The sequence below is a fragment of the Haliotis rubra genome, unplaced genomic scaffold, assembly GCF_003918875.1.
Source record: "Haliotis rubra isolate DU_JTF1 unplaced genomic scaffold, ASM391887v1 Scf956, whole genome shotgun sequence".
NCBI classification, from domain to species: domain Eukaryota; kingdom Metazoa; phylum Mollusca; class Gastropoda; order Lepetellida; family Haliotidae; genus Haliotis; species Haliotis rubra.
The window spans coordinates 63146-91135 of record NW_025767697.1 but is presented as its reverse complement, the minus strand read 5'-3'; the positions used below and the strand labels follow the sequence as shown (position 1 = coordinate 91135).

At 39.6% G+C, this 27990-nt stretch overlaps 1 protein-coding gene across 1 annotated transcript; it reads left to right on the top strand.

Annotated features, from left to right (window-relative positions):
- Positions 1–17175: 17175 nt before the first annotated feature.
- Positions 17176–23172, top strand: LOC124265016. The gene is made up of 7 exons (XM_046699801.1): positions 17176–17290; positions 17695–17754; positions 18465–18524; positions 19834–19899; positions 19990–20288; positions 22097–22201; positions 22505–23172. Exons 1-7 carry the CDS (start codon positions 17176–17178, stop codon positions 23045–23047), a joined length of 1248 nt encoding a protein of 415 aa, XP_046555757.1. The 3' UTR covers positions 23048–23172.
- Positions 23173–27990: the final 4818 nt, after the last annotated feature.

Below are 27990 nucleotides of genomic sequence, written 5' to 3'. Positions count from 1 at the left end.
GTCATGAATATTCACTGACTTGCATATCTACTATCTAACGTCCTGCATAACCAAACATTTCTCAATTTAATAACCATACTTCATAAACTCCGAACCTTAAAAGGAGATATTAAGTCCTACGTAGGAGATATTAAGTCCTACATAGGAGATACTAAGTCCTACGTCGGAGATACTAAGTCCTACGTAGAAGGAGATATTACGTCCTACGTACGTCCTAGTAGGAGATACTAAGTCCTTACGTATCTTTCACGTAGATTCTAGTATCTCCTACGAGATGATATTACGTCCTCCTACGTAGGAGATACTAAGTCCTAGGAGTTACTATACTAAGTCTTAGTAAGTCCTACGTAAGAGATACTAAGTCCCACGTAGAAGAGATATTAAGTCCTACGTATCTCCTAGAAGATACCCACGTAGGACCCACGTAGGAGATTAAGTACGTAGAAGATAGTCCTACGTAGGAGATACGTAGGAGATACTAAGTCCTACGTAGGAGATACTAAGTCCTACGTAGGAGATACTAAGTCCTACGTAGAAGATAGTAAGTCCTACGTAAGAGATACTAAGTCCTACGTAGAAGGAGATATTAAGTCCTACGTAGGAGATACTAAGTCCTAGAAGATAGTAAGTCCTACGTAGGAGATATTAAGTCCTACGTAGGAGATACTAAGTCCTACGTAGAAGATAGTAAGTCCTACGTAAGAGATAGTATGTCCTACGTAGGAGATACTAAGTCCTACGTAGGAGATAGTGACACCAAAAACATTTTTCACCGTGGCCCTACTACGCTTCCGTACTGAAACGACCATTCTATCAATATAAATTAACTAAGTTCACAATACGCAGTAAAATACAAGAGCAATGATTATAGCAATAAATCAATAATGGCACCCAATATATACCCAAGAAAAAGTCCGGAAATGTCTAACTGTTCCCAGCCTCACTAGAGATGCCCGTAAGATTGGTGCAGGTCTAAATATAGCACACCACTGCCCCTCACTGACTCTGCAGGTACAATGTATAACAACTGAATCGTTGTTGCACTACAAATAACACTTCCTCATTACGGAACGAGAGACTTGTTATATATTTGACAACATCTCAGAAATGGAACGTAATCTAAAAGTGTGATTCCTCGGGCGCTACCTGATGTTTTTTTAGCAAATCATAACTCCGTTCAGAGAGCCAAAAATATTTTTCAAGACGACTTGGAGGCGCAAAGAAACCACACCAACTACGAACTTAGAAATCTGATATAATGACTAATTGAATATCTGACTAGGGTGTTCACAGAAATAATAATCTAGTGATTGTACGAGCGCATCATAAATGAAGCCATAGGACCTTCAAATGAATAATACTATTTTTAAAATACTGTACATATTGCTTTCATCTACACTGGTGATACTGCACTCCTTTGAAATCGTAGCCTGGAGTGAGTATGAACCGATGACAACAAAACAACGTGAATATCCTATCAGGGAATTATTGACAAGAAATATTTATTTAATACTTTTTATACTTTTCTACACTTCAGCATGTCCTTCACACGTTATGTTAAAAAGTAATTATGCCAATTGCCATGGAAGATTTTTGTTAGTAAGTTTCTGAATGAATTTTCTTTTTTGAACGAACGAAAGAGCGTGTTATAATGGTCAAAAAAACGCAGCCGAGCAGTTGATGTTCGAATTGCACGAAACTTCCAAGAATCAAGAAACATACGCAATGCAGTCTTAAGAAATGCAGACGTAAGGCCACACCTGTATTCATAGTTCTGGACAAAGGTTGACATGCCACACCTCGGGGAAAATGACAGATGGAGGAGAGCTGTAGGCTTCAGTCTGGTACCTAGCAGCGTTAGGCTTCAGTCTGGTACCTAGCAGCGTTACGTTGCTCGTCTATTCAAGGTATAATGAAACACAACTTGGCACTTTTGGTGACGTTTTCAGCAAAACGGTCAAGTTATAGTCGTAGGGGCCGCCCATCAGTAGCGACCTCACGTCAAGACCGAAAGATTCGAACCAGTCACATCCGACACAGGTCCCAGCCAGCAACCCTTACAGGTTGTGCCATACCTGACAGCAGAGATGTATCTGCGAGAACAGTCGTACGACGTCTAAGGGTCTACGGCATAAGTGCAGGACGTCCAGTGCGACTTCCAATCCTGACGCAATAACATCGTCCTCAAGTGGAGCAGAGAAAACTTCTTTCACCGATGGGTCGCTTCACCTTCTTCACCGAATTAATGGCGGACGTCTCCATGCGCGAACGCTACATCGGTCCGTGTGGTCTGGATGGGGATAAGTTGGGAGATGGGGTTGGGTAATAGCTGCAGCAGGGACGTCAATGATTGTGACTGAGGGGAACTTAAAAGCTGAGAGGTAACGAGACGAGATTTTCAAGTGGCCGATTTACCGGTTTGCCCTGGAGCCCTGGTTTTGAGTTGTCAGCTACTGAACACGTCCAGGAACGCGTTTACAACGCTGCAGGAACAAACTTCCATCGACCTTTAGTGGCTTCAATGAGGCGAGAGGTGCCACGCCTGCATTAATGCGGAAGCTTGGCACGCTTGCTAGGTTGTGGACCCTAATGCAAGGATTAAAAAACTGAATTCTACTGTTAAGAAAATAGGTTTCAGTTCTGACCATATGAGCTGACTTTAACGTCTGGTTCCGCCAGCATAAGATAGCTTGGGAGCAACTCGTGCCTTATGTGCTGACACTGACATTTTTATGTCCTGCTTTGGCAACACTTGGGTTACATGTACAGTTACAACATCCTAGTGAGCGAGTGAGTGAGTGAGTTTAGTTTTACGGCGCACTAAGCAATATTCCAGCTATATTGGGGCGGTATGTAAATAATCGAGTCTTGACCAGATAATCCAATGATCAACAGCAGGAGCATCGATCTACGCAGTTGGGATACGATGACTTGTGTCACCCACCCGATCCCGTTAGTAGCCTCTTACAAGCATGGGTTACTGAAGATCAATTCTAACCTGGATCTTCACTTGTCTACGACATCTTAGCGTATTCTCTGTGCAATGTTCTGCTTTGTGCTAACCTTGGGCACACTTACTAGTACTTTTACTTTTCACATTGAGTTTACACATAAAAAGGGATTTGTGTGTTCGTTGTTGAGTTTGAGGTTTGAGATGGTTATTTCTCTTTTTTGTCAATGTATTGCATCGTTTGTGGGGCATATGTAACATTTCGACCTTTTCGCATTTCGGATATTAGTGAACAATGAAATTTGACAAAGGACACAATAAGTGAGGCTACACGGTAGACAGAATTTCACATATATGAACAACTACTGTTATAACTCACAGAGACCACAAATTGACCTTCGTTATAACTGTAGTAGTCTGTCTCACAGTCCCTAAACCACATTATCTTCCCTACTGCCAAGCCCTCTCTGCAGTGCTAAAGCCCTAAATAAAGCAAGTCTAGATTTCCTCAGGTTCTGAATCTCTGGTCTCCCTAGGGCTCCTTTTCAATATAAATGGGCTTGTTTGTTACTATTAAAATTATATATATTGAGAGACTAAGCCTTAGTCTATAACCGTAGTTCTACATACCGACTATAATATGCTAAAAGTAGCTCGATATATCCGCCAGTTCTTATATGCGCGTACGTTATAAACGTGGTTTACTGTGAGTATCTTATACTGTTCTCAACAACCATCTACCGTCAGAATAGGCCACAAATATTGATACATATCAAATCTGGGACCTGGTACAAGCGACGTATACATGTTCAACCCTGTTGGAGCCTGAGGCTGGAGCTCCTGTTGATTTCGCCCACTGCTTGTTTTTACACTACCTACCCTTTTTATGAGCAAGAGCGCCGCAATGATTTTTAGATAGAGCATTTAAGTACAGCGCCTCCAAATAGTATCTGACGCTTCCGGCTCTTTAACGGGAAACAAGCAAGTATGCAATTTCATTGTTCCTCCACTACCGTACTTAACCTATAGCCTGCTGCATTAATTTCAGCATAAGGCGTTATGAATAGTGTGGGTGATTTCAAACAATTATGACGTTAAAACAACTGAACCAATATTTTACACATTAATACTGGATTAAAAATTTATAAAAAAAACCCCATTGGTATCCACAATTATGATATTTTCAAACATACAATGCAAACATAAATAATGTAGCCTTTCTTGAATTTACCTTTATCACTTGATATACAGTGAAAAACGTTTCTTATTAGGAACCTGTTTAAATCATAAAATTTGCGTTAACCGATTTCAATGCTCTTATCTCCGATGTATCATATTTAACTGAGTTTCAATTCGTATATTTGTATCGGCAAATATCAGCGCGATGGCAGATTAAAAAACATAATGTTTGAAAACCTTTGTCGTAAAAAATCGTATGTGAGATGTCATCCCATCTTTTGTTCATTATTTTCGACTCTGAACCGCATAAAACCCGTGTTGCATTCCAGTACACGTACGAAAAAAAACATGGCGCTCTTCGTCCAACTTTTGCATAAAATATCGATAAACAACGAAAGAAAAATTGAACAACTTCAGTTGATCAAAATTAACAGTAACCATGTGAAGGTTAAACTTGAACAATATATTTAGAAATGGGAATTTGAATCTACTCAGAAAATATATCAATGGTTGTTTACAAACTCGTGCATATTTTACCCCGATGTGCGTGCTGTAGTACGTGCTTCATCAAGGATGGATGCAATTAAAAATATTATGATGTCATTATGCTGCTCTCCTGTCGAATATGTACGACAGCAGCATTGAGAAGATTAATGTGCACAGTTATCAACATCTGGAGACCCGTAAACATCCAGATTAGAATTGGTCTCAGTAACCGAAGTTTGCAGTAAGAGGCGACACGTTCGTGATAGGGTGATCAGGCTCCACGACTCGATTGTGCATGTCATCGTCTCCCAATTGCGCAGTCGATCGCCGTCTGAAGCTGGAAAATTACCGAGTGCTGCTTTAAACAAACAAATAAATAAACTGATGACGTGTCTTTCGCTGACGGGACGTCATAAACTCTGCAATGTTAACTGACCGAGGTTCACAAAACTGGTGTACAACCATCCACAATCCTATCAGGTTGATAAAGTAAAAGTACACAGTGCGCTCGCGCGCTATCGATGTGTGTATTTATGCTGCCCTGCTACTGCAGCAGCTCCAACGTTGTTATCATCCTCAAGTATATATAGTATATATATAAGACGGGATTAGCCGCTTTAATTTTGCTGAAATGTACTGAGGTAACAGTTCATTAGCGTTACATATTTTAAGCGTCGTCAATCCCAGAATGACCTTTAGGTTTTGATGGAGCAATGGAGCCATGTTGTAAATTGATATGCAAAATAGTTATACGGGTTGATATCAGCATTTTGAGTATATTCTAAGCAATGAAATGGCTGTTGTTGTCTTTCTTTAGAGAAGACAGTACATAACAGCTTGGCAGCGGTGACCAATAGAAGAAAGGAGATGCCGAATGCTGTCTTGGGGAATGTTTTGATACTCTTGCTGAAGTGCTGTGCGCAAAGACACTTGTTAGTATCTTACCTGGGATTCGACCCACAGTCCTTGAGCTCTTCTCAATACTTCCGGTCCTCTGCATCTCGGTAGTGTGATCACAGCTATTTTGTGATTGACGTCAGTTAATCATAGTTTATTGATGTTGTGTTTAGCGAAATATTTAGTGGGACGTCACATATAACTTTCTTGACAACTGATATTGTGTTTAGCGAAATATTTAGTGTGACGTCACATATAACTTTCTTGACAATTGATGTTGTGTTTAGCGAAATATTTAGTGTGACGTCACATATAACTTTCTTGACAATTGATGTTGTGTTTAGCGAAATATTTAGTGTGACGTCACATATAAATTTCTTGACAATTGATGTTGTGTTTAGCGAAATATTTAGTGTGACGTCACATATAACTTTCTTGACAATTGATATTGTGTTTAGCGAAATATTTAGTGTGACGTCACATATAACTTTCTTGACAATTGATGTTGTGTTTAGCGAAATATTTAGTGTGACGTCACATATAACTTTCTTGACAATTGATGTTGTGTTTAGCGAAATATTTAGTGTGACGTCACATATAACTTTCTTGACAATTGATGTTGTGTTTAGCGAAATATTTAGTGTGACGTCACATATAACTTTCTTGACAATTGATGTTGTGTTTAGCGAAATATTTAGTGTGACGTCACATGTAACTTTCTTGACAATTGATGTTGTGTTTAGCGAAATATTTAGTGTGACGTCACATATAAATTTCTTGACAATTGATGTTGTGTTTAGCGAAATATTTAGTGTGACGTCACATATAACTTTCTTGACAATTGATATTGTGTTTAGCGAAATATTTAGTGTGACGTCACATATAACTTTCTTGACAATTGATGTTGTGTTTAGCGAAATATTTAGTGTGACGTCACATATAACTTTCTTGACAATTGATGTTGTGTTTAGCGAAATATTTAGTGTGACGTCACATATAAATTTCTTGACAATTGATGTTGTGTTTAGCGAAATATTTAGTGTGACGTCACATATAACTTTCTTGACAACTGATGTTGTGTCTTTGGATTTTGTGAAGCTGTCTGTTGATTTTAGTGTATTTGTATGTGTAACCTACATTTTCACACGCCCATGTCATGCGCGTTATAACAGCTTCGTGCTTTTGGAAATTGTGTGATTGAGCGCCTTTTTTGGTCTGGCAGATGTTGCACGTGACTTGAGCATATATATTGACTTGGACAGTGAAGTTCGCCTTCTTTCTTGTATTGAAAGACTGTGATACATTGTCTGTAGTAGCCATGTCTTCTGACGAAAGCTTTCCCCAAATTTACCAAGAGCAGTTTCTGAGGAAAGTGGTTTCTCCCCTGATCCTCTATTGGATTTCCTGTCTTCCGGCGAAACCACCCCAGGTCAACATCGACTGAGAGACGATGCAGACGATGACTCACCTGGGTTTTTTTCCATTTTAGTCCCGGCGATATGACTGAAGGACTAACGAATGACGGTCAGCGATCTCCTGTAAGTTCCGTTTCTAGCACCGGTTTGACTCACTTACTAACCGATGATTTTCCTTCTGATCGTTCTCCTAATCATTCCAGTAATTCGCATCCCCTCCAGCTCCGGTTTCTATTGACACACCAATCTGACCCAAACGCACTATTAAACGTCCCGCTCGTTTTGTTCAATCGCAGTCACCCAGTCCTTCACCCCCTCGTCCCAGGAAATGCAAGGCCAAAACCCGGCACTTAACTCCCCCACACAGGTCGATCCCCCTTCCGATACCCCGTCACCCCCGGCACCATCCTCCTCACTCCTCCCGCTGCCGCTAACAACCCCTCAGCTTCTGAACCTGCGGTCACAGCTACAATCCCCATTAATTTGTTTACTTTATCTTCTAACTTACGCACCCATGACAGCACTATTGAGTTCTGTAAACGCTACGGCGTTTTACCAGCACAAGCTCACTGCCCTAACTGTCACCAATTACTAATTCGCACATATGGTATTAACAGGAAAGGTAAAAATTTGGGTTTCAGGTTTCAATGTAACCAAAAGGTATGCAAAAAATCTAACAATAATCAAGTTCCTGCAACGAGTGGTACGTGGTTTTCTGGATCCAATTTGTCTTTGAATAAGACTATGCTCCTTACTTACTGTTTTGCTCATAAGATGAGTTATAGTGACACAATCAGAGAGACCAGTATTGATTGTGATAAGGATGGGAGAGTCCTGGAAACATCTAGATAAACGGTATCGGGCTATTTCATCTACTGTCGGGAGGTTTGCTCTTCAGTCGTGGGTAGAGTAGTCGAGGGTCAGTGGGTTTTGGGTGGAATTTGTAGAGAGAGCAGGGATTTTTTTTGGGTGCCAGTGGACAAACGTAACCGACAGACGCTTGAGAGAATAATTACGACAATGTTGCTCGGGGTAGTCATATCATCACGGACTGTTGGAAGGCTTACGACGGACTTGTTGGCCTGGGGTATGTTCATACGAATGGGGGCGGTGGGGTAGCCTAGTGGTTAAAGCGTTGGCTCGTCGCGCCGAAGACCCCGATTCGAAACCCCATATGGGTACATTGTGTGAAGCCCATTTCTGGTGTCCCCGCCGTGATGTTGCTGGAATATTCTATAATGTTGTTATTGATGATCTGTACGTATTTTATATTTCCTTTGACATTTCTAAATGTATAATTGTATTTAATTCCTTTTGTAATACTTATCGATCCCATCACTGGTGCGTGCACCAACTTGATCGAAAACCGGTGGTGGTGTATCAAGCGACAATTACCGGCTACACACACTCGGTGAGGTGATTTCACCCTACACCTCGCCGAGTATATGTGAGGTGAGGTGAGGTGAAATTGGGTTTTACGTCGTGCTTGAGAATATTTCGCTCATATGACGACATGCATGCGTCTGTATGTGTATGTGCGGCTGCGTGTACTAGCCCAGACTTAAGCTGGTTTTATAGTGCTAGCCCACTGAGATACCATGCCGCAGTGAAGCATGAATACCCCACTCAGACACATTATACTGACTCCGAGCCGACCAGTCCTTGTTGTACCCATTAATGCCGAGCGCCAGGCAGGGACCAACAAGTACCATATTTTAACGTCTTTTGGTATGACGCGGTCGGGGATCAAACCCGCGACCTTCCGCTCTCCGTGCGGACGCTCTAACCACTACACCACGGAGGCGGTCCGAGTATATGTACCGATGTCGGGTGGAAGTGGACATATTCACGACCCTTTTGTGAGACATCGGTGTAATGTACCCCGGGGAACGTTGATGGTAAGTATATAATTGTTCTTACCTTATACATGTTACATCAGTAACGTGTCAGTATGTATTCAGTGTGATGATCGTTCAATAATACGAATTAGTTGTGAGGAATATATCATACTTCCGCTTCCTCCATGGCAGGTGTCATGACGTCTTTCTTCGCTGAGGTTGAGTGTTCTATTCCCAGCGTGTGTTTCACTCATGCTAATTAATCATAATGATTTGCTATTTTGCGGTTACCTTGTTGAATGTTGTTGGGATATTTTTATAAATCTACAAGTGTCATTTTCTTTTAATCATATTTTGGAAGGGGGGGGGGGGGGTACGGGCGGAACTCTTACCAGTTCTTGTAGTGTCTGAGTTGGCAGATTACGCTGACGCAAGCGTCGATCAAGAGTATCCCACAGATGTTCAGTGGGTGACAAATCCGGTGATCGAGAAGGCCAAGGTAACAACTGAACATTGCTGTAGGAAGACCTGTAAAACGAGCAACGCGAGGTCGAGCATTGTCATGCTTCAAAGATCAACCGTTGACGTTGATGTAGAGAACGACGTGACGTTGAACTGGTCTTCTGGCAAAGAGTCTGGCTTTCCATAGCCAATTACGCACTGTCTGGTCGGAGATTCGACGCAGTCTAGAGATTTAGATTGTTGTGGATGATGCGGTCGTGGTGTTTGAACAAAAATGTCTCATCCGAATGTAACGATCCTGGGCGGCGGTGGTAACTCCAGGTCGAACTGACCTGGGTCTGTCATTAACACCCCCAGTATTTTTTATCTGGTCCATAGGTTTGAGATGGTCTGTCTGGACACGTTGAAGTGCCTTGCCACATCATGCTGCGATGTCCGTCCTTGTAAACGGCCGAGGGCGTTGTGTCGTTGAGCTTCTGTCAGTATTTTCATTCTCTTAGCTTGTCGTCTATAGTGGCTAAAAGCATGTGGCGTATCATTGATGTGTTTTTTAAGGCCTACGGTCATAGGCTTCAGCTAAGGGTGTTACACAATTTCATGATGCTAGTGCATTTCATGTAGGGTGTAACGTTACGTTTTTGTTAAACGTTTCTTATTACAAACGTTTTGTCGTCGGCAACCATTCCCCAACATGCTGGGATTCTACATGGATTGGTTTGTGTCAAAGAGTTTCCTAAAATTCAAATTTGTCCCATGTCAAGTTTCTTTTTTTGAAGAGTATATATTACCATGTCTATTTCAAATAGATTTCAAGAATGAAACAACTCGAACATAACATTACACTAGTTTGGTTTCTCTTACTGTAAGTACGGTAAACGTAAATCATACGTATGACCGATAAGATCACTATACAACATACACTTCATATTTCACAATTCAAACCAATATATGATAATGTTTGCACAGCTTTCATAGTGTTCGTAGCTTTGTTTTCCTCATCAGCTCTGGTAAGATGTGTCGTTGGATAATTAAAAGATGCACCACAAGGACTATTTTATGTGAGTATTTCAGCCACTATGCTTTATTTATCTTGGTGGATACACGTGTACAGATATAAATATTTTCATTTATGCCAGGGACTTTACGAAACGATAGACATCATATACATCTACAGTCTATGCTGGCCAGAACCATACCATTTTAAAGACTCATAGGTCCATTGTAGTTTAACTAAACTTCATCCAGGAGATTATGTACAGTATTGTGCATGGATTCCTATGACATTTCAAATTCCGGATGGTTTTTAGTTTTAACGTGAAACTGGTTATGGGTTATATCGTTACAACAGTAAACAAAGAAAATTTTAAGAAGCATTTGAAATAACCTAACTGTGTACTAAGTACCATATCCTCCAGTGGCCGGATTTCATGAGAGACTAGGCTGCTTGAAGATACATTCTGTGGACAGGAACCTGTCTGGAACTTTCCACGTAGTGACATCAATTTTACGATTAATGACCAACTAATGACTTTAGCAGATCTCCGCGTCTTTCCGTTTATATATATATATATATATATATCTTCTATAGGATCGAGGAGACTACGACTGATAAATTCAAATTCATCAGAAGACTGAAAAGTAGTGCCTGAAAGTCACTGATCATGTACATGTTTAAAGTTGTGCTGTACATACTATACGGTTTTATCAATAATGAATAGGCTGTCGCCGATGTATGTTATATTGTTATTTAAAACTTTATGGGTATCTGGACCTATTGTATTCTGTTTCTTCACCTTGCCAACTCTGAACCCAAGTGCGATCCATGTACCTCGCCTATTCTTATACTAGCAATAAATAGCTTTACAGTGGGTAATGCAGGTGTCTGGGGGCTAACGCTTAGTCTGTGAAATACATAATTTACTACATGTAATTTGTTAGAAAGAAACAACTTCGTTTAAATTCGAAAATCCTACCTGAACCTGAAGAAAACCTAGACTTCATTAACTGCTTCACCTTAACAGTAACGGTAAATGACATGATTAGTCTGTGAGACAGTGGGGAGAAACCCGGTGAGGTGAGGCTGGCCTGTTGTAGAATAGAACAAAGACATTGTGGTTTACATAATAGAATGGCTATCTTTCTTTTGGAAACAGTAAGGAGCAATAAAACATTTTTGTGCTATTGTACATTGGAAACACGTGCCTGGAGATATACAGTAACCCTACCGAAGCGGGACTGTCAGTATCATATCATGAACATATATTTGAAAACAAATTAATTTATAGCATAGTACATATTTCTAAAATTCAACCTCATTGCCATTATTTGTAATAAATATATTTGAATGTTACAGAAACTCGTATATGTAATCGATACTGTGTATGGGTTTCGTATCGGAAATGTATTGAAAATGCTGACAAATTAATTTATAGCATAGTACATATTTCTAAAATTCAACCTCATTGTCATTATTTGTAATACAAGTAACAAGCTTAGTAAATTTAACAAACCGATGCTACCCATATCTAGAAGTTAAAATATGTATCAAATGGTAGTTTTGTGGTGTTACAATTTACCGTTGTATGTGTTTATGGGAGAGAGTCACGGCGACTGTTGTCGATGTCTGAGATGTGTCGATTTCCTTAGACCAAACGATAATGACGGCAAACAGCCCTTGGCATGCTTGTTTGTTATGCAGACCGTAAAGTTGCCAGTGGCACAGTCCCTGTACCATAGAATAATTATTTTCCTTTCTAGACAGCCGTTACTGTAACAGAAACGCCCTGAATGAAGCACGTGTAGATTGTCCTCAGGACCAGGATCTCTGCCTCACTGGAACTCCTTTTCAGTTTAAACGAAAGTCTTTCTTTCAATATATCGATAGTAGAGTCATTGTATTTTCCCTTCAGTTCAACCCTTACTACAATGCTCTACCCCCAAACAAAGCAAACCGAGATTATCCACAGATTCAAGCTGCAAGTCACCACCTCAACGGGGCTCCTATTCAATTTAAATGTTGCTTGTCACTATCAAAATTTCCGTCGATTGTGTGAGTGAGGAGTGAGTGAGTGAGTGATGTTGCATGCAGCCGCATCACCAATTTGGAAGCTATTCGCGGCTAGAAAAACAAATAGTTTCCACTAGGAAAGAAAAAGCAATAAAAGTGATGACGAAGATCACTAAAACCTCAATCAGTTAAAACCTGACATTCAGAATTTAAAGTTTAAATCTTATCATATAATTTACTTTCCTTCAAATATCATAAAAAATCAAATGATAAGAAATGGTATTGAAGAGTTTGAACAGTATAAAATCGTTGGCGAATGAATGAAAAATTCACACATTTCAACAAAAGATGTTTGACAGCCAAAGGACTGACGCGGAATACATTGAGGGGGGATCCTCTCCCTTCAATAAAAAAAATGAGTATAATTTAAGAAAGGCATGGGTAGCTGGTCAATAAGATTATAACTGAGTAATGGCAACATGGCCACTGCCACTGCCTAAAGGTTCGCATTAATGAAATAGGACAGAGTTCCATGCTTCACAAATATTTCTGGGCCACTAGATGCTTTACCATTAACGGATTTAGCATAGAAATTATATACATTATATTGACGCAGTCAGTTAATCTTTTACTTTGAATAAGTTTTTTTCCAGGCTAAAAGCTACTGCATTACAGGTCTGTGTTAGAAGTTTAAACCTCATCAAACTCCGGCAATTCCACTTTTTGTATCAGTCATCTAAGGGGGAGTAACTGGCGACAGTGCTCTGCCTTTTGCTTTGAGTGAGTGAGTTTAGTTGTACGCCGCTTTTAGCAATATTCCAGCAATATCATGACGGGGGACACCAGAAATGGGCTTCACACATTGTAGCCATGTGGGGAATCGAACCCGGGGTCTTCGGCGTGATGAGCTAACGCTTAAATTACTAGGCTACCCCTTTCTTTGTGGGCGCATGGTCACTGATATGGCTAACAGTGCTTAATAGGGTACTTCTGTATTCATAACCTCAAGCAACGCAAATCTGTTATGAAGTTGCACAATATCTTTCAGTGCCCTAGGCACTCGATCCGATTGAATTTGTTGTCATTTTAGTTAGTGGTGATCCGATTAATTGAAATAATCGAAGATTGGTCGCAGTGACTAAACGACCAAGCAATCGATCATGTTTTCTCATAATCGAACACAAACAATTCTGGAACACTTGTTTTCATCAACAATATTTTTCACAAGGTTGGTTTTGTCTGTTACATTTCATAAGCATTATAGGCTCGTTCCATCGGTGGTGGTTTGATCGGTGGTAATGAACCAATCATCAATTATGAGATTTTAACCAATTCCCAACTCTAATTTTAGTCTACTTTGGTCGACTTGGATGGCTTAATCTTTGATTCGGTTTGAGCCGATGATGATGTTTCTCTTTATTTAACAGTAGGAAAATGTTTTAGGCTGTTCTGATGTCACCCATGTCTGGTCTGTTTCGCCGTGAATTGATGCTTTTAAATTTTTAGCGACAGAAGCATAAGATGGGCGATCGATGTTTACGGGTGTGAGTAATCGAGTATGCTTTCGGGCATAAGCATAGGTGACTCTTTTCTCACAATTATTTTTTAGAACAGTGGCCACGCTAAGCATTCCACGCTAAGCATTCCTTTGACGAAGCAATGCAAACACTTGATTGCGGTGGTGCATGTCTGGCCATCATGATCATATTCCCCACATCTGTAGCAAGTGTGCTTCTTCCTGCAAGAATTTTGCCCATGGCCAAACTTCTGACCATTAAATCAACGTGATTGCCGTGAAATAAAAAGGTCCACGCGCATTGCAGAACATCCAACTTTGATAGAACTAGGTAGTACAGGGGAGTCAAAAGTTAATAGATATGTGTTTTGTTGGAACACACCTTCATCTTTTCGAAAGGTATAACGTTTTGCCTCGATGACACCTTGTGAACAGAATAGGTAGTTGGAATATCAACCAGTTATGTTGGAGTCATAAGATTAAATGCTTGAGACTTCCTGGCACATTTAACCAAAAGCCTTTGTCACATCTTGTAAATCACCGGCTTTATCTCGACTTTTATCTCTTTTTCCCAAAGTAACAGCGAATATGAGGTATCTCAAAAACAAAAATGTCTTGTTATCTTTTTGTGTTCGTAAGTAAAATACTCTTCACAAGGCACACATATGATTTCTTTCTGATTTTGTGTGCATTTTGTTGTTGTTAGTGGGAATGCACCACGTGTACTGCGTGAAGCTCGAGCGTGTCAATGAGTGTATTCGTATTTCCACTGAACAGGGATAGCATCAGTATGCTTTGATATACGATGTTCCCGAGGGAGAGAAAATATTTCTTAGGTTTAGACTTTGTATACCACTGCGTTGTTATGAAAACAGCTTGCTTGGTCTTGGCGAGTTATCAACATGTGAAGAACGGGAAAAGCATGAATTCCGTACCTTGTCTCGGGGCATAACAATATAAACGAGTTGAAATTTCTTTGTAGGTTTGCTCAGTTAGGGGAAGACTTGCAAGAAACAATGGCTTCTTAGGGACTTACACGTGAGCTAACTGCCTTTCCACGCACAAATGAAGAACTTCTTGCTCAGAGATGATTAAACTAGGCTTTAGGGTCTCAAGTTCCTCCTGATACCTGGTTCAATCTTCGGCTGGAGGTGAATCTGGGAATTCCTAGGGTCAAGCACGCCTGTGACATGTAGACTAGAAGGCCAAGGCGGTTTGGGGAATCGTGGTGGGATGGGGATATGATAGGAAGTGTGACGTTTAACTGTCGGGACTTGCTTGACAAATCAGAGAACGGTTTCTGCCTGTAGACATGAGCCGTAGAGTAAAACCAAGCTAGACTTAAGGTAGTCTGCAACTGGGTCCGGCTAAGTCAGCTGAATTAAACCTGAAGCAACCAACTCACTGCATGTAGGTTCGTGCGCAGGACTAGGAACAAGACTAGTTCTAGGGTTTCGTTGTAGGGCTGTGTTAGCCGATGAACTCCTGGAGAACCTTTTGCAGATCGGCCTGGTTACAGAGATGCCTGTGCGAACATACTAAATACATTGACGATATTCCATTTCACCGTAGGAGCTGAGGTGGAGGTGTGAGGTGGTTGCATTCGAGATTACTGAACATTGTTAGCCTGTGTGGGTGGTGGTGTTGGCTTGCGGGGGGGGGGTAGGGGGTTGTATGGGGTTTGGGCGGTGGTGGTGGAGGGTTGTGGGTGGGAGTGGGGTGAGGCGCTGCTTGTAATCGTTTCACTGACTCCAGTTTCATAATGCTAGACCACTGAGACAATGCTATCCAAGCAGACCCTCCTTCCACTTAAACCCGGAGACGATCCTTCTTTGCTGAAACATCTAACACCTATACCCTATAGAATGTAATGGGTGTTTGACTTTATCGTTCTAATTGGAAATGAATACATAACATACATAAATAATATCCTTCCTAGTGTCCGTTCATATTTTTTGGCTAGGGGTGAGCCATAAATTATGAAAGGTCCCTCACTGAGTGTATATGTTTAGCTGGTAAAATGAAGGAAAGATACCTGCTCCCTGTATCCTTTCTGGCATGTACGTATATGAACAGAATCGTTCGTTTGGACAGAAATGCCCTCACATTCAAATTAAAATTCTTTATTATGCCAGTCACTAGAGATCTTTTATATTACACTATAATATATATTGAAAAAATGTTAAAGTGTAAAATTGGTGCTTTGGACTTTTTGCAAATCCCTAACGAAACAGAGGTTACGCACGTTGTGACATTTATAACAAATGCCATGTACTCAACATCTGAAAGTCTCAACATGTTCTGAACATAAACATATTTATGAAAACTGTGGAATATAGTTATTAGCGTCAATTCTATATTGCTAATAGTGTCATTTTCTTTCGAGCGTCACATACATAGAAACACACACTTTTCAGGCTATCATCATATCAAGTTTTCACTCATGCAGAGACTTGAAGGATTTTAATCACAATGAATGAAATCATGAAATGCCGTTCGTTGAGTTATAGTCTATAATTGATCAATCATCAATTCGTACTTAATAAATCAATAATCAAATTGCCCAACCCAAACAATTACACAAAACAGGCCTAGGAGTAATGTAAATGACACGATATTCGTGTACATGTACCTGTGATCATACGTGTAACTGCATATGAAATAATCACAGAAAGTTAATTCACACTGTTCTTCAAATGAAAATCTGTTTTTTTGCATATTATTTCTGTGGTTTCGTATTTAATTGTTAGATCACATAGTACTTGTGACTAAGATTTTCAACAACAACATTTATTATAGCATTCATTACTTTCAGCGTATGCCTTGTTGCTTCTAAAAAGATACATAATCTTCATGAATAGTATCATAATTAGAACCTATATGTTTTCTGTTTTGCTTCATTAACTGATCTTTTATATTTAGCAGCAACTTTGCCAATCCAATCATTTTTGCTCCACTAAACAGCATCCTAAAAATCATCGCATATAGGTAATGAATCATCCTTCCATTCTTAGGTATATAATACATGGAGATCGTTTAAAAAGCTCTTTATTTGACATGTCGAAAACAGATTTAAACTCAACTTTCTTGTTGACACATTATGACAGTGATGTGTCATGCAAGCATTTACTGAAAATATTTGTTGTAATCCGAGTAAGGAATTCCTGTGTATGTGATAATGTGGAATGAAACTATTCCAGGTGTTGCTATGATGACGTTGCTGGTTGCTGCCACTGCATTCAGGAAAAACATTAAAGATTATGCATCCTCACATATCTGTAAGTATTTTGTAATATTCAGCGAGTCCCCGAAACATACGAAATATTTATGTGACGTATCAGATGATTCAATAACATATTACATATAAAACGTTACACATAAACATCGGTTACTGCAATTTACTGGCTTATTCAAGACAGGCGGGCATGGATTTGTGGCTTTTATCTAAAAATGACGCAGTAGTGTTTTATATTTCAGATGACTACACACCTGCAAAAGAATGTCCACATCATACGGATGTACGAGGGGAAACAAAATCTGGTAACATATGCAAATGATTAACACCACACATGGGAGAAACAAGCTGTGTCATGCTAAAAGATAACAACAACAGCTTACAAATACAATCTATAAACACTGAAAAAAATCGATACAATATACTATATATAATTTAGTTTGTATGGAATGTTTGAAGATCTGGGTTAGAATTGGTCTTCAGCAACCAGTGCTTGTCGTAAGAGGCGACTAACGGGATCGAGTGGTCTGTCTCGCTGACTTGGTTGACACGTGTCCCAATTGCGTAGATCGATGTTCATGTTGTTAATCACACTGAATTGTCTGGTCCAGACTGCCGCCATATAGCTTGAATATAGCTGAGTACGGCGTTAAACAAACAGACCTGCAAAGAATATTATCAAACTATCACATAATGCCTTTTCTTCTAGTTTCCCAGGGGAATGCCAACCTCAGTGCGCTGCTCAAAAGTCTTCCAAACAGCGTAAAAGGTACGGATAAGCTTTCTCAGTTCCGGTCCTAATATTCCATGTAATTTACCTAAAAGTGGATGAGCACAATACAACCATATTTCTATTTCTGAGAGAGTGTGTTGGGTTTAATTGCTTTTGAACCGTTTTCCAAGAAGGCGTGTCAGCTTATAAATGTGGGAGAAATGTTCTGCTTTCATCGTTCTATTGAACCAAGGAGGATTATATTGGTAAGGAGATGACAGATCAAGCATGATAATCAGGGAGGATAACTTTCTGCCACACATGACATGCAACATTGCATTGGCGCTGTGACTCGGTTACCAATTGCCCTAATTTATATACAATCATATATAGAGTGACTTTATAGCGCTCTGTTTTGACAATGTATTATCTATTAATGCGCTTTATTCACCTTTGGGCTAATTCAAACATAATATAATGCCTAAACACGTTTGTGAATCCCTGTGACATAAGATTTACATAACTCAAACTAGGGTATTCCGTGTGACTGGTAAGACTTTCGACTGTCTCTGTGTCCCTCTCATAGCCTGATCAATGAATAATCCAGAGATCGTCACCTCGTATCATTTACCATGTACACGTTGTGTTGGGTATGAGAATGAAGTGTTAAATGTACAGAAATGCAATAGGTAGATACATTTCATTCATGAAAATGGAAATAAATTGGTTTTAATAGAGTTGACACATAATCATTTTTTCTTTTCCAGTTCCATTAAAGAAAATCAGCTTTGATGTCATGCTGAGAGACTACAAAAAGAAATTAAATGGTGATCTACCTTTAGTTGATGACGATCTGTAGTCTGTTTTATATCTTGAATAGTGACATAATTGTATGTTAGATGTAAGTTTTAAATCTACATCTGTGGTATTCTAGCTGTTCAAGTGTTCTTTGTCGACAGATTGTATTTCTCACTTTAAATATTATCAGTGTATGACTTGTCCCAGCCACGGTATGGCTGAAATGTTGCTAACGTAACTATGAACTCACTTCTTTTCAATAACAGCTAAGCAAGACTCCAAGCAAACACATCAATATCCCCAAATAATTTGAAACCAAATTACCATCATTTGATATATTTATTACGAAATTAAGGGAAATATATACATCAATACGTTGCACTTGTCCATGTCACTTGTTATACCATTTCATTCCTCACTATCAGTTGACTGATTTCCGAAAACTCCACAATTGTTCATAACCCAACATTTCCAAGTTAAATATAGTGCAGAGGTTTTGTTATTTTATCAATAGCCATGAGTTTTCCTTGACTCATATGACGCTCATAAAGATTAAATAATATTCAATATGAAAAAAGTGCACAACGTTGCGCCAAATCACCCAAAACACACATAGCTGGCAGATCTGGAGGTGCACACGAGAATAAATATTAAGAGACTCCGTTTCGCAATATAAACGTACGGTTCAAATACTTATAAATTATCAGGAGCAGTGGGATAGCGATTAAAGCGTTCGTTGGTCACACCGTACACCCAGTTTCGATTCTCCACTAGGGCACAGTGTGTGAAACTCATGACTTGTGTCCCCCGCCGTCAATCTGTTGGAATATTGCTCAAAGCAGTATAAAACTATACTCACGCTGACAGACATGTTATTCAGTATGACAGAGGCCCAAACTACATTCATAAATACATATTTTGCATTGAGTTTTACAGAAGAACATTAGAAGTTTTATTTTCCTAACATTATATAAAAATAGGTAACCAGTATTTATAGCATATATATTTGTTGAAGACATTATATTAACAAAGCTGTGTTGTGTCAGAGGATGTTCCAAATATTTATCTGGAAATGTATTTCTTATATCTAAGTAGGTTTTACAATAAAGTAAAAACATCTGTTTCATCTTCAATTAAATTAAAATGATTTTTTTTGCAAAAAGGATACAGTCTTAAATCTTAAGGGGCATTGTTATATCTACTAGTCTCAGAACTAAGTTAAAATTACCACATCTAGATAAATTTCAACATTTACTCACTCACTATGAATAATTAGCTCGTATGAGATATGCGTTTTCTACATACTGCAAAATGATAATTATCTCATTACCACCACAGGTTTAAAAACAGCAGGACTGTGGAAGGCGAATAAGGTTAAACCATGTGAAAACGAAAAGGAACCAGGTGAGACCGTTTCCCTTAAAGCGCTTCCAGTATTGATACCAGCAGTAGGTTGTTGTAGATTTGGCTAACAAGACTTAACATCTATTTCAGGTAAAGCTTGTACGGAATCTAGTTGTCCTCAGCCCAAATCCACAACACCAAATGAAAGCCTTAAGAGTGTCCTATCCACCATGTCAGGACTGAACAACGAGGATCTCAGTCTCTTGATGGGACTCTTCCCTGAACCCCATTCCGGCAGGAGGATAATGTTCGTCACTGCTGCTTCCAGCGACCACTTCAATGAGTCTCAGGCTCACATCAAGAATCTCCATCAGAAGGTCTTCCCAGTGACTAATAACTACACATTTGTGTACTATGATCTAGGGTTGTTGTCATGGCAACGAAAACAGGTGATTTCAATACCGGTCGTAAACTATGAACCCAACTTCAATAATCGCAAATTTAGGAATACATCCTATGTAAAACCTTCTATTTCACACACCAAATTTGTGGGGGCGGTAGGGTAGCCTAGTGGTTAAAGCGTTGGCTCGTCACGCCGAAGACCCGGGTTCGAATCCCCACATGGGTACAATGTGTGAAGCCCATTTCAGGTGTCCCCCGCCGTGATGTTGCTGGAATATTGCTAAAAGCGGCGTAAAACCAAAACTCAGCCAAATTTGTGAATGCTTGAGACTAACCGTGTAGCAAGATAGAAGAAAGGTCGCATACTCGAATATATGAACGTATCGGTGTTACTTGTGCCACCATACCACACAACGTATTGATATGTAATTATAATTCTCTTCACGACTAAATCATGAAAGTGGGCTAATTAGTTTCAAGCTACAGTCGGCAACATGCCATCAGAATAGGGGTTTTCGCAACTCGACGGAATATCAGTTTTGATTTTGAGCCTGAAGTATTTATTGAGTGGGTGAGTTTAGTTTTACGCCGCACTCAGCAATATTCCAGCTATATAGCGGCGGTCTTCAACTTATCTGGACCAGACAATCCAGTGATCAACAGCATGAACATCAATCTACGCAATTGGGATACCATGACACGTGTTAACCATGTCAGCGAGCCTGACCACTCGATCCCGTTAGTAGCCTCGTATGGTAAGCATGGGTTACTAAAGATCAATTCTAACCCGGATCTTCACGGGTCCCTGCATTATTTAGATTGTTTACGTGTGACAAGCATGTGTAAACTAGTTTTCAGCTGTGTTAGATAATGCTAAAGCCAACGCAGTCGTACAACTTTTGAAGATAGGTCACCCAAGAATTTGGATGAGGGTTGCAGGCTGTTAATGGATCTGTGTCGTCATAAAGAGAGAGAGTGTGGAAGATCATTTCAACTCTTCTCCATCTGCCATGAGCACCAGAAAAGAACCATCGATATCCTACAGATCCTGGTTGTGAGCAATAGTCATGAAGAATAGACATGAGTCATGTAATAGACATGACACGGACTTCTGATATGGATCAGAGAAAACAAACCATCATGAATATGTTTAATATATATGAACGATGGTACTGTATTCAGTGGAGGCTAAGTTGGTCACTACATCTGGTGCCATAACATATATGATACATGTACAGAAGAGCAAATGAAGAGATTTACGTTCCAGGCTAGTGACAAGTGAGACAAGAATGTAATCCTTGGAGCAAACAAGAATCGATAAAGTAGAAACAGTTTGCGCTCCTGTCTCCCAAAGCCAATGAGGTGAAAGTAACCGAAATCAGAAATATAATTACGACAATCCTCTTGGAACGCATACTAAAAATGCAAAGCGATAGTTCACCATTTGGCAAATTATGCCTTTTAAAATATAGGGCGTGTCTGTTGAAGAGAAACTTTGAACGTCAACGAAGTGTTTCCCCTGTACAGTTATGTGAATACAAACGTCATCCACCTTTCACACCGAACTTACCAGTCAATACTGCCGCCTGTTTCATTTAAGGAGGACTTAAGGTTGTTGCCACTGACAGGCCAGGATTTGACCTTCCGCTAATGAGAAATAAAGGATACGGAGAAGAGATGGAAGAAGTGTATTGAACTGCATGAAACTGTGTTGAAATATGAGTAAAGTTCATGACAATATGTATGTTCTGTTTATGAGACGTGCAATACTTTGTGATGAATACTCCCATGAAGTAAGATATTATTGATTCGGCACTTTCACAAAATATGACATTGTTTTGTGTTGTTCCTGCAGCTGAAGAAACATTGTCGTTGTGAGGTAAGAAGTTTTCCTTTGAAGCATATGCCGTGGAGAGTGCAGAATCTCATGTGCTACACATGGAAGCCAATCATTGTGCAGGTATGTTCCCAGTGTGTATCGTTAGTACTGGCTGCGACCTCGTACGTGAAACAGGCTGTATATGATCACAACAATATTGTGATTGATTGATACAAAATGAAACGTGCACATGACTCGAATAGTAAACTCAGTGGAATTAAAATGATATTTTATCATATCTTTTTAGATGCCGCTTTCTATCATTTATAAACAAACTAAACAAACATTGACCTGAATTTGTCTAAATCAGAAAAAAAAATTCGAAAACCTTGCAAGATTTATACATGTCTCAGGAAACGTTAACATCAATATTTTGCTTTTAAGGCGAACCTACCTAAGGCAGACTTATTGGTATGGATGGACGCCTCCGTGAGATTCTCAAACAACAAAGTCATCAATCCCCTGCTACATGACGTGGAAAAACGTGGGATTGTCATCTACCCAGGTCATTTCTCGGTGGCACAGCACACACTGAAGGTTACAATGAAGTACATGAAAGAGGACATCTGCAGCCTTGCTCCACTCGATGAACGTCAAGCAACATTCATTGTGTTTAAGAACGAACTGTTGATACGAGAGGCTGTTGTCAAACCCTGGGTGGCTTGTGCTTTAAGTCCCACGTGTATGTGCATCCGAAACCCACATTTTGACTTGTCCTGCAATGTTCGCATGCACAATTACAATAAATGTCATCGATTTGACCAGTCGGCTGTCTCTATAATTCTTAACAAACTATTTCGGGGTCACACAGATACATTTACATCGACATATGCTATGGCGCCCCAAATCTATTTGAGACGCGGTCATCGAGAGAATTACTTTCACGAACTTGAACGAAATGTCAGTAAATATAAAACAACGCAATGATCTCAGACAAGTGGTCATATCGTCTTAGTGTTTCATGTACTGTAGAAGCAATTGTCACAAATTCATGCATGTTTCTTAGAGAGTACATTTAATGTATCTATTAAATAAATACACTTTGTCAGTAATACTGAGATCTGTTGTGTGATGAAAAGAACACAAATAAGGTGAGGTGAAATTTGGTTTTACGTCGTACTTGAGAATATTCCGGACGGACGCTCTAACCACTACACCACGGAGGCGGTCTGAACACAAATAAACACAACACTGACTGCTTATAATATAATGTCTGGCTACTGGAAAGACTTTCGACTGTCTCCATGTCCCTCTCAAAGTGTTCACCCAACTAGCTCTGGAAACGACTTAAGGGCGGCATGATCAATGAATAATCATTAAGCATGTACTCGTTGTGTTGGGTATGAGAATGAAGCGTTAAATGTACAGAAATACAGTAGGTAGATACGTTCCATTCATGAGCAAAATGGAAATAAATTGGTGTTTATGGAGTTGACACATAATCAGTTTTTATTTTCATTAAAGAAAATCAGCTTTGATGTCATGCTGAGAGACTACAAAAAGAAATTCAGTGGAGATCTACCTTTAGTTGATGACGATGTGTAGCCTGTTTTTATATTGTGTTGTCTTGAATAGTGACATTATTGTATGTTAGATGTAAGTTTTAAATCTATATCTGTGGTATTCTAGCTGTTCAAGTGTTCTTTGTCGACAGATTATATTTTCTCACTTTAAATATTATCAGTGTATGACTTGTCCCAGCCACGGTATGGCTGAAATGTTGGTAACGTGACTGTGTCTGACTTTCGATAACAACTAAAAAAGACTCCACCAAACACGCCAATATCCACAATAGTTTTATTGAAAACCGAAACACCATTATATGATATATATATATATTACCAAAATGAAGGAAATATAAGCACCGATACGTTGGACTTATCAATGCCACTTGTTATACCATTTCATTCCTCACTATCAGTTGATTGATTTCCTAAACAAAACAATCCACATGTATTTCACACACACAAACACACATACACACACACACATCCTCTTCAGCTCGCATAGGTAGGCAATTCTGCCTGTAGTTGATCCTGGCTCTCACCCTCGATGTTACCGTCGTTGTTTTGGTAGCTGGTAGGGACTGTTGTGGCGGTAGGGGACAAGTCCAGTTTGTACCTGTAGTTCTTCCAATGCTTGTCCAGTCTTCCCCTTAGGTGTGGCAGCATCCTCGTCGCTCTTCTTTGTACGCTCTCTATTAGGTCTTTGTCTTTTTCAAATCTAGGAGACCATGCTGAATTCGAGATGCGGACGCACAAGTGATGTAAAAAGAGTCCGTAGTGAAGACTCGTCGAGGTAATTGTAGGATCTCCGTATCAGTCCTAGAATTCTGTGTGCCTTGTTTACTTGGCTTTCGACGTGCTTAGAAAATTTCTCCAGTTCTGTAGCCTCTAGATCAACATCACCGTCCGGACTTGGCATGGAATATTACGGAAGCGTAGTAGGGCCACGGTGAAAATTATTTTGGGAGTCACTATCACCTACGTAGGACTTAGTACTTAGGACTTAAGTCCTACGTAGGAGATAGTATGTCCTACGTAGGAGATACTAAGTCCTACATAGGACATACTATCTCCTGCGTAGGACTTAATATCTCCTTTTTAAGGATTGAGAAATGTTTGGTTATGCAGGATATGAGATATTCATGTCACTAACGCAGTGTTACTATACAGTGTTATTGTGCATGTGTATTACGTTAGGGTGACGTGGACCTTGATTTAATTGCAGTTATGGAGTTTTGGGTATGGTTATGTTTGATATATCATACATGCATCTATTCACACACAAACACATACACACACACACACACACACACACGGTTTGTTTTTTCGTGATTGTTTACAAGTTGACTTGACTGGGGTGGAAAAGTGTTGAGTGGGGCGTTTTAATACAACAAAACGAAGTTCAAAAAGGCAACAGATTGTCATTATAGTTACTTGTATAAGTATAAGGGAATAAGTACGCATAGATTGCCACCGATATTCTAATACAAGTCCGTGAACGCAGATTATGACTCATGTCCAACGACCTCTGAAATATCCAACGGATAATAGTAAAGTGTAACAACGTGCAACATATAACAGTCAACTAACTGCAGCGTGTAATAGTAGAGCAAACTGAACGCAAGGCAGTAAAGTACAACAGTCGGTCCAACACATGGCAGTAATGTGCAACAATTAGTTGAACACATGACACTAATAGTGAAGGAAACAGTAGACTCTGATAGTAAATGAAAGACATGCATGATAGTAGACTCTAATGGTAAATGAAAAATATAACTGCAGACTCTAACAGTGACTGAAACAGTTAAATAGGAGATTGTTTGCATGTCGGGGGATTTAACTCGACCATTTCAGACTAATGTATATTAACATATGTCGATCATCTCCTGCAGGATATATTAAGTACTACGTAGGAGATACTAAGTAATACATAGGAGATAGTAAGTCCTACGTAGGAGATATTAAGTACTAAGTCCTACGTAGGAGATACTAAGTCCTACGTAGAAGATACTAAGACCTACGGAGGAGATACTATTTACTACGTAGGAGATATTAAGTACTAAGTTCTACGTAGGAGATACTAAGTACTACGTAGGAGACAGTAAGTCCTACGTAGGAGATACTAAGTACTACGTCCTACGTAGGAGATACTAAGTCCTATGTAGGAGATACTAAATCCTACGGAGGAAATACTAACTAATAGGTCCTACGTAGGAGATATTAAGTCCTACGTAGGAGATACTATGACCCACGTAGGAGATAGTATGTCCTACGTAGGAGATACTAAGTACTGCGTAGGAGATAATAAGTCCTACGTAGGACTTATTATCGTAGAAGGGCCACGGTGAAAATATTTTTTAGTCTCATTATCTCCTACGTAGGACTTAGGATCTCCTACGTAGGAGAAAATGAGACTAAAAACATTTATCACCGTGGCCCTACTACGCTTCCGTAGAATATACATGTCTGTGATTTTTTTCCCAATGTGAAGTGATTTGCATTTGCCTGCATTGAAGTGTATAGTTTGGCATGAAATGCATCTGGACCCGGTTTTTTGTAAATATCTCTTCATCCAATGACCCAATCGATCTCAAACTGTGCAAGTGGATGTTTTGTCAGACAACCTAATCACATTGTAAATCACCGATATTATGCATTTGTATTAAAGAATCTGTCTATGTAACTGTCAACAAAATAAACAGCAGAACGCAGACGGCTTGCAGAGGGAGGGAGCCAATGACCTGTAACAGCGGCAGTGTTGGGTCATAAAGGTAAATGCACGTGCAGTTCATGATAGTTACGTGTGCACTGCACAGTGATAGACCGTTTGGGATCATTCACATTGACCACTTCTAGCTGTCATCATGAAAGCTTATTCAGATGATGCTAAACGTTTAATTAGAAATGTGTTGAATTTTTGTAAAAAAGAGAGCAAACGTAGCAAATCGATTTATAAGGTGTCGGATTACATGAAACGTACAACTTTTGCTCTTGGCATGAAAAAGAACATCGTGCTAAAAATTGTGAAAAATAAACCAACAACCAATAAACAAAAGCTTGTACAAAAAAGGTAGGCATCCAAAGTTAGATTCTTTTGACATCAGGGTCATCAGAGATGTCATTCGCCGGCTATTTGCTAGAAATGAACACCTGTCCACAAGAAAGTTAAAACACATCCTTGCAGAGGATCACGACATTAATGTTTCTAGGTTTATGCTAAGCAAACTACTGCTCAAATTTGGATACAAGTACAAGAAGGTAGCAAACCAGAAACTTGTAATGTGTGACAGATCTGATATTGTGAAAATAAGGTGTAACTATCTTAGAGAAATTAAGCAGGCAAGAGAGGATGGGTTCGAACCCATATATCTGGATGAGACCTGGGTCAATGCAAACCATACTGCTGCCAGACAGTGGCTACCCACTGATCCCAGTGATGGTAGGAAAATACCAACAGGCATATGGTGAACGTTTAATCGTTCTTCATGCTGGTTCCCACCGTGGATTCCTACCTGGGTGTGATCTGGTATTTCGGTCAAAGAGCACAGATGGTAGGGACTATCATACAGAAATGAACTCAACGGTTTTCACACAGTATGTTGAGGAACAATTGTTGCCAGCTCTGCCTTACAAAAGTCTTGTTGTCATGGACAATGCTCCCTATCACAGTGTTCGAGATCCAAACAATAGGTGCCCAACTTCCAATACAAAGAAGTCAGATATGCAGCAATGGCTAACAAATAACAATATACAATTTTCAATTAAGGCCACTAAACCACAGTTGTACTCTTTGATTAAACCTAACAAACCTCCACCTACATATAACATTGACAACATGCTACGCCAACACGGCCATAAGGTCTTGAGATTACCACCGTACCACTGTGATCTCAACCCGATCGAACTCATCTGGGGAGACCTTAAAAGTACAGTGGCCCGGAAAAATCAATCATTCAAGTTGAATGATGTCAAGCACATTGTCAACACTGCTATATGTGACATTGACATTGCACGCTGCATGCATGTGTTGAACATGTCAAGAAGGTGGAGAAAGAGTACTGGCTCAAAGATGGCTTGAAGGAGCAAACAGTTAATCCAGTTGTCATTCGTCTGGACACTGATGTCTCCTCTGTGGAAGAATGGAGTGAACTTGATGAAAGTTTAATTCTGTTATTATATTTACAGATAAAAATAGTATCCAGCCAGATATGCTCAAAGAAATATAACTTCTTTTAACAATGACAGCACTGACTATTTCCAACGACTGATAGTGTAACATGAAACACTCATTTCACATAAAGTTATCATGAAAATATAAATATTAACTATCTATATGCTTAAAGCTATTAGAAATGCATTGCTTCA